General features: G+C 38.2%; 1 protein-coding gene across 1 annotated transcript; it reads left to right on the top strand.

Annotated features, from left to right (window-relative positions):
- Positions 1–586: 586 nt before the first annotated feature.
- LOC142491961 (uncharacterized) lies at positions 587–2081 on the top strand. The gene is made up of 2 exons (XM_075594741.1): positions 587–658; positions 1022–2081. The coding sequence occupies exons 1-2, from the start codon at positions 610–612 to the stop codon at positions 2071–2073; spliced, it is 1101 nt and encodes a 366-aa protein (XP_075450856.1). The 5' UTR covers positions 587–609; the 3' UTR covers positions 2074–2081.
- The last annotated feature ends 7202 nt before the right edge of the window (positions 2082–9283 follow it).

The following is a 9283-nucleotide window of genomic DNA, read 5'->3' as shown; positions in this document are numbered from 1 at the left end:
AAGTTAATCACACTCATTGGAAAGCTTAACTCTAGCTACTAAATGCCCCAACAACTCATTACTTATCAAAGCGTACGTCACACATTAGTTCACTCATATCTATAGTTGAACTACTATGAAAGACACATTATCACACACTGCATGTGTTGTCTTGTTGAGTCACAGCCACATTCAGGTGTGCCACATCTTCGATTAATGTACCACACATATCCTCTACCAAAAACAACACTTTTTGCAATATGACCACCTTCATGATAACCATTGTGAATGGTCATCTCATGATAGTTATGTACATTATGATACTGATATCACTACACAACATATGATTTTTATGTACTCATTTAATCTATTTATCCTCACGCATTACTGCAGAAACATAGTATGTTGTATGTTAGGGAACTTAAAAATTCTAAGTACACAGGCATGTACAGTGTTATTAAAACTATTTATGTTCACTTTCACACACATTTTCGGTTAAGGAACTGATGTTGTTAGTTAATCATAAATACAGAACATACAATAAGTGTTTGTTCAATATTTACACATGTAAATGTAAAACTTATGTTATTGTTATATATAGTTGCCCCTGGAGGACATGTGTCACCTGAGATGGAACAAGTGTCTTCACCTGGGTCAGCCAGCTCAACACTACTAGAAGGTGAGTGTATCATTTGCTGGCCATATAATATGTGCTCTTCTATATGTTATGTTGTCATGTGCATTATTTGTTTTGCACATCTTCTTTAAATAGGATTACTTAGTGTCAGTGAAAATTAAGTGTAAGGCAACATGTATTGTGTTAGTGATGTTAATTATCATGTAGGACTTCTGAGTTTAGAGCAACTTTTCATTCATTCATATTTCATACTGAGTCCAAACATTATTCGTAAGTCAAGGTAGTTTTTAATGAGGTTATAAAACGTATGCTAACATGTTAGGTGTTACTTAGGACACAGTACAATTACATAGTAACACAGCATACATTAACATGCCATTTAATAATGTGTACATTTCTTTTTAGAACATCATGGTGATGAGGATGATGAGTATGATGAGGATGACGCCACAGAAGAGACTGAAATACAATCATGTGACCATGAAGAGGTGCCAATAGAAACTGTTGTACCGCCAAATCGTCCATCAACTTCCACATACGATGCAATTGTAGCTTCAGAGGGAAAAATAGTGGACGCAGAAAATCGTCGCCATTCAGACATGATGACAGTGCTGGAAAGGATGATTGGACTGCAGGAAGAAACAGTATCACAATTGGCACATCTCCACAGAGTCTTCATTGAAGTGCCTAAACAGTTGCAAAAAATCAACACCTCATTCGAAGCATTAGTTGTTCAGCAAACACAAGCTAATTACTGGAGAATGACTAATGTACCACAATTCAACACCTCCCAGCCAGGATCTGTTCATGCAGGTCAGTTTTCACCACATTCATCTGATATTCATTCACCAGGCCCAAATGTTACCGGTCAAGTAGCAGACATTGCTGTGCAGGTTCCTGATGACATCCTACCGCTGCCATCTGTACAAATTCAGCAGCAGACACCTACAAAGGAGGCGACAAAAACAAAACAAGACACACATGAAACAGACCAACCATCACTTGTGCAGTGTCTACCAACTTGCTCACATGTGTCACTGGGCACAAGCCCTGTCCGTGAACAGTCACTACCCAAAAGCCCTGTAGGTGAGTCGCTGCCCAAAAGCCCTGTAGGTGAATCGCTGCCCAAAAGCCCTGTAGGTGAGTCGCTGCCCAAAAGCCCTGTAGGTGAGTCGCTGCCCAAAAGCCCTGTAGGTGAATCGCTGCCCAAAAGCCCTGTAGGTGAATCACTGCCCAAAAGCCCTGTAGGTGAGTCACTGGCCACAAGCCCTGTAGGTGAGTCACTGGCCACAAGCCCCGTAGGTGAACAGTCACTGGCCACAAGCCCTGCCCGTGAAGTGCCAGAGGCCACTCAAAGTGGCTCTGTTGTGCCTAAAGTTGGTGGCAAAAGAAAAAGGAAAATTCAAGAGACAACAAGCAGGCCTGTTACTCGCTCGCAAAAGGAACAAAAAAAATAAATGTTATAATTCAGAAAATATGTGTTTGGCCTTGTTTTGTTGACTTCAGATTATCTAATTACTATTGTATGTATGCTGAAGACTGTGTTGTTTCCAAACTTTCAACTATGTTCTTGTACACGTGAAGTTTTGGAAATGTTAACACTCATAATTAATTGTGTTATAAATATTTATGTTGTAATCGTCTGTTCAGTAATGGTCCACCAGGAGCCAGTTGCTAAGTTTAGAGAAGCTGCCATTGACTTTGCAGCAAAACATTGCATTTGGGTGTGTTAATTGATGTAAGAATTGCATATGCATATTAGTCACATGCAATTATTAAAACACCTAAGTAAGTGCAAACATCTTTCTTGTACGTGTACAGCAGGATTATGTGTAAATTATTACTTACCTTTGCCTTGCTTGGCCATTGTAATTTTGTCCTTTAATCAGTTGTGTGTTCGTTTCTATAACATCTCAGAATGTATAATAATATATATACACACACACACACACACACTGAGTGAGTGTGAGTGTGAGTGTGAGTGTGTGAGTGTGTATATATATATATATATATATATATGTATATATGTGTATATATATATATGTGTGTATATATATGTATATATGTGTATATATGTGTATATATATATATATATATGTATATATATATATATATATATATATATATATATATATATATATATATATATATATATATATATATATATATATATATATATATATATATATATATATATATATATATAGTACTATATAAACTGGTATACACAAACTAATACACTTCATGCTTCCTTGTGAAAGCACACTATTTTAATAATACAGGCCTAATGTTTGAGAAATATCCTAAGTATGAGACTCTAACAGTATTGTGCTTAAACAAATGTTTATTACTTAATTCAATCATGTTTCTCACCATTTAAATAGGTTTCATACAAGGTATACTTAATGCCATCAATGTTGTGTGTACTCCTGCAATATAAAAAAAAAAAAAAAATATTATATATAAATATATATATATTTTTATAAGAGATATATTTATATATATATTTATATATATATATATATATATATATATATATATATATATATATATACACACGTATTTAAACTCATGCAGACAGGGAGTTAACCAGACTTTCACATACACACAGAAATGTAAGCGGGGAAAAAACATTTCTTTTTGCAGGTGTGTTTTTACTGATATGCCTGGCTAAGAAATATTTTCACACACTGGTCTTTGTTACTTTTCAAAAAAACACTATGTGAACGCATTCACAGTCTAGGGATGTTTTTCACAAACGAGATAAAAGAAGGAGAAATGTTTCTCCCACAGTCCCATATCACGAACCACAACTGTTAACCCAATTAGACAACCAAATCCAATTGGCGTTTGAAATAAGGAGTCAAAGTAGTTACTTTTGTTGACCTTGACAAGGAAAAACAGGAGTTTGTTAGCCATTCAGCACATTCATTTTGATGAGCAAATAACACAGACCTGCACACAGCTTTTGTGCTACTCAGACATGGCTGATGAATTCGTTAACAATATTAATCCCCTTTTAGGGTATAAGTACATGATCTGTGAAGCCATCTTGAACAGTCGCGGACAGAAAGCAAGCACACGCCAAATCGATGATTTCATTCGAGCAAAATATCCTTATTACCAAGACCGTAAGCATGCACGGAATTTTAATTCCTCAATAAGATTCACTTTATCAAGTAATGACTTTTTTGAACGTGACCAGGATAAGCTACAACACACCTATGGTTTCTGGAAGATTGCCCCGGAAAAACAATTTATCCTGAAAGACGGCACTTATATTGTCGTGAAAGGCATATTTATTCCTAATGGCAATAGCAATGTATCCGCTACTACTGATCCGTTTGAATCGATACGTGCTGCAATATCTGCAGCCTCCATTCCTGAAACCCACATTGTACAAGAACAAAAGTACTATGATTATGTACCAAGCCTTTCAGCTGAAATTGCATTGGAATGGGAACCGGAAGAAATGAACCTACCTCCCGACCAATTATTTGAAGAAAGCAGTGGCGATTCCTATGAGCGCATCCTGGAGGAGATATGTGCCATACTGGATTCAGCGGTTGGGTTAAGCGTGGATGAAAATGGCTTGCATTTCTGGAGCGACCAGTTGCAGCCAGGCGAAGAGTTAATTCTAGAAGAATGGTAAATATAACAATCGTTATGCGTTGACTCTGCGTTTAAATTTTTTTTTTTTTTGTAACCACCATTTTCACTTTCAATGCGTGGATACAGCGTAACATTGCAGACTGCATAACATGTAGCGATCACAAACAAATTGTTTCCTAATACAATATAGTAGGACCTGAAAGAGTAGTACACATTGCTGACGGAATAAATATACGTACTTTCCTATCCCTTTAAACATATTAGCAACATTTTACCATTACTCTAACACATACCTGTTTTGTTATCATGCAACATCTACAACATTGAAAACCGGGTCCACCACGTATGACGTGGGACCCTTGTCATGGGCCAAGGCGTCCTTAAAAAGGATTAGTGATGTAAGTCCCGCCCCCAAGCGACGTGCGCGCCTCAAAGCCTATTGGCTGTCATGTTTTGTTATAGTAACGGTAACTGCAGTGTGTGATGCGTGCGGCTCAGTGTTTGTAGGCGTACCCTGGGCGTTAGCCGAATGTTAATTGAGTGGGAGGAGTGTTAGCGTGCGTTTCACGCTGGCTTAACATGACGTCACACGTATTGCATTTGCGCATTGTGTTATCGGCCGTGCTTTCTGTTCAAACACGTCTGTTTAAAAAGAATACAGATGTACTCGTTTAGAACGAATGTAGTTTCGTCTTCATTGTATTTGAAATAAAGATGTTATGTTTACTGGTATTTTCAACATGTATTGAACGCACAACGTACGCTTTGTTTTGCGCATGCGCTAACAGTTAGTGGAGCCAAGCGTGAAGTGCGTGCGCACACAAAGATGTGCGCGCACATCTTTCAGTATACAGGCAACGTTCACTTCTTATACATAGTTATGCCTGCTACAAATTTAAAGAAACATTACATACTGATGAACAGTTTTACTTCTAACATATAAGTGACTGACGTGTGTATGTACACAATCATATAGAGCTGCGTAACGCGTTGTCACGGATGCATATCTAGTAAGGTGCCATCTTTGACCATCATGTGTTTGCTGTATTTCAGAGATGTCGGGGAAGATACAATCGGATCAATGTATGATTTCAGAAGAGTCTACCTTTATATGAGATGATTGTGAGGAGGAGCCACCGACTACTATACTACATATGGAACTAATTTTATATTGCTTGCAGCGCTTATTAACAAACAATTAAAAATGTGATACCCTTATGCCTATATTGCATAAGCACTTAATTAACATAATGATGTTGCAAAAGAGTGCCTCATGAATTTTTCTTGAGTGTTCTTTAATGACTACTAACATTTTATGACATGGTGTGTTTTATATATAACAACCATTCCCACTCTGCTAACACATTTGTGTATTCTAATATGTAATGGAACGTATGACTGTCGAAACTATGTAACAATAATAATAATAATATGAGCATGTTCATGTATAGGGCTGCTAGTTGTACGCAGCGATTTACAGACACATGTTTCAGCCTGAGGTCCCTGGCCCGTGGAACGTACAAATGTTTTTTTGCCGCATGAGGCACAGGGAGATAAAGTGACTTGGCAAAGGTCACAAGGAGCCCACACCGGGAATTGAACCAGACTCCCCTGCTTCAAACTATCAGTGCCAGTGTGTGTCTTTACTCAGTGAGCCACTCCTTCTCCCAATGTAAAGGACACTTACAACCAAGTAGCCATTTATTTTTAAAATCTCTTGTTACATGGGTATGTAGATAAAATGGTTTGGGACTGTAGCAAATAATGTTACTGGCCAGATGTTATGGTCCCCTCCAATGCATGATGTTCTGAATATGACATCACCATCATGTTATGAAGTACGTTTCTGTGTATATTTCATTAACCTAACTAACTATAGTTTACTGTGTTTATTAATCGTTTAGAAATACATAGTATAGTCAATATGATGATATAAGCTACCATAATAAAGCTGGTGTTATCATTTGTCGGTGTTATACATGGATCCTACACCAATTGATAGAGACACAAACAGTTGTCTTAAAAAGTGTGTCTATGCTAGTGATGAATGTGCTCCCGTAAGTAAACAAATAAGTACAGTTATCCCCTTTTCTCCAACCACCTCTATATTACATTAATGGAAATTATAAGGAAACATACATAAAATGTGATGAAATGTGAGTAATCATTTTGTAATACAATGCACATGAAAGCTCAAGAGTAGCTAAATGCATATACATGATACAGAAAGTACATATATGTAACATTTGTGTTTAAACCAATATGTTGGGTTTTTAGTTCCAATAATTATAGGAAGATTGAGGTAGCCACATCTTATGAGAGATGTCAGCAAATATACATACCATGATCAGTCATACTGGAGATATACCTATAATGCAAAGGAACAATATATAAATTGCAAACATTGACATGCCATCTTCAGTACCGTAAACAACACAGCAAAGTGTGTATTTGGTGTTAAATGTACAACACCATGTATATTTCATGACATTCAAAATGTAAATCAGCCTGGTGTACACATCATATGGATGTACATGTTACACTGCACCAATAACATTGTATGTAAGCATACTAGAAGCATGAATGATTATGGGCATAATATGTGTTTTGTCTTAGCATAAGGAATAACACAATGCTACAATATTATTGCTTTGTTACCCAAGTTGTATTCACATACACACAACTAAAGTACAATTGAAGAGGGATTATATAACCTGTGCAACAATAACATACCGGTGCCACATCCCTTTGTGCACACAGCAGAGAAAAGAAAGGTGTGCAACCCATATTCATCTGTGTCCTAACAGAAGGTTATATAAAGAAACATTATTGTTAATATAACATAATTAAACTATAAAAGTAGTACTAGGAACATATGAGTTTGTACTTACAAGAAAAAAATGAATTGATGAGATTCTGTCGTGTCTGGCCACCACTGGCTGTTTGTTCATTTTCAGCAGCTACATGGGTGGGATGCTCGTCTACCAAAGCCTCAGCTAGGTCTGACTGTACATTGTGCCTGAGTGCAACATTGTGCAAAATGCAACAGGCAAGGATAATATCAGACACTTTTTGAGGCTTGTATAGAAGAGCCCCACCAGTTCTGTCCAGACACCTAAACCTGGTCTTGAGTAGGCCAAATGTCCTCTCTATAACAGATCTTGTAGATATATGGGCTGCATTGTACCTGTCCTCTGCTTCAGTTTGAGGGTTTAGCACCGGAGTCAAGAGCCACGGCCTAATTCCGTATCCTGAGTCACCTATAATGAATGGAGCACACATAAGCTGACATTAGTGATCAAATTGTACAATGCCAACATTCCTAAATCAACATGTGTTTTGTGTTAGAACATGTAAATATGTACTCACCCAGCAGCCAACCAGGTTCAAAATGTCCCTCTTCGAACGCATGGAAGACTGAAGAGTTCCTCAGGATAGAGGAATCGTGACTGGAACCAGGGAACTTGGGTACCACATGCATTATCCTCATCGTCGCATCACATACCACCTGTACATTGAGTGAATGGTAGTGCTTCCGATTGCGGTACACATGCTCACTCTGACTAGGTGCAATCAAAGCAACATGTGTGCAATCGATTGCACCCAGCACAGATGGTATCCCTGCTATATTATAAAAGCCAGTCCTGACTTCCAGCCACTCTGTCGCCTCTGTAGGAAAATGAATATAATTCCTAGCGCGTCTATTGAGTGCATAGAGAAACTGGGTCAAGGCCCGCGAGAATGTAGATTGCGAGACCCCGCCCACTATGCCCACAGTTGTCTGGTATGACGCGGAAGCAAGATAATGTAATGAGCACAGCATTTTAACAAGCCCAGGGACTGCACGACCTCTGGCTGTGAAAAAATCTAAATCCCCCCTTATCTCCTCATAAAGAGCTAAGATTGCTGCTGAACTCAAACGATAGCGACTTACAATCTCCTCCTCACTCATCCCATCTAACAGGGTTCTCTCCCTGTACAGACGCGGACGAGGCACAAGTTGTCTCCTCTGTCTTCTCCTCTGATCTCCTGTCCCTCTACCTGTCCCTCGGCCTGTCCCTCTCCCTGTCCCTGTCGTATCCGCGTCACTGTCACTGTCCCTCGGTGTGTCCCTACCTTGCCCTATATGATTCTCTTGATCATCAAGCATGTCATAGAAAAGAATGTTCCTGCGTCTCCTAAACATTCGCAACATTTTGAAATGAGTAGCTGTGAATGAGCAGGTAATGTGCGTCCTTTAAATAGGTATGTGATGATGTCAGGTGACATAGTAAAATGCAAGGTGTTACATTAACATAATAAAGTACTTCTGTGGCAAGCTGTGTGCACTTGTTGTTCTAAGTATTTGTTGTGTGTATTCTGCAGGGAATGATGATATTTGGCAATGATGTGACGTGAAGCTTTGTACAAAGATTGCTTGCAAATAAATAGTTGCATGTGCAATGCATGTAACACTTGTGAACGCAAGAGTCAGTCATGTAATGAGACAAAAAGGCTGAGATTGACGTGGGAAAAGTTTTGTGTAACATGTGTAATTATCCATGTTATTGTGACATGTTGGCAACAATGAATAGTCGTGTGCATATGCATGCATTTGTGTAAGGAGGATAGTTGGTATAGAATGAGTTTACAAGGTGTCCCAATGATGAATTACTGTACATGTGTGTATAAGTTAGGTTGAAGTGCTTGTAATGCAACGGTTACAATGTAAACATGCAATGTGATTGAGCGTCCAATAAGTGACGTCATGAAAATAGGGAGGACCCAAAAGTATATGTAAACATGAGAATACAGATGTACATGAACGTTTAAAGATGCGTGTCACATTACAAGCATTGTGTAATGTAAAGGAAGATGAATATACTGTGTATGTGTGACATGTGTGACATGTGTGACATCATGTAAATAATTGTCGCTGAGTTGAGTAAAATGTGTGATATGATGTGAGGTTCTCCTTTAAGAGTGTAGTATAGTATTTTCCCTTGCCACATCATCACATGATGAGTAATGTGACCCGCAAATGCTGCAAACATGTAAAAGTCGAATGTTATGCAA

This window comes from Ascaphus truei, chromosome 4 (genome assembly GCF_040206685.1).
Source record: "Ascaphus truei isolate aAscTru1 chromosome 4, aAscTru1.hap1, whole genome shotgun sequence".
NCBI classification, from domain to species: domain Eukaryota; kingdom Metazoa; phylum Chordata; class Amphibia; order Anura; family Ascaphidae; genus Ascaphus; species Ascaphus truei.
Note: the sequence above shows the minus strand (reverse complement) of the source record. Positions and strands in the feature narration are given on the sequence as shown.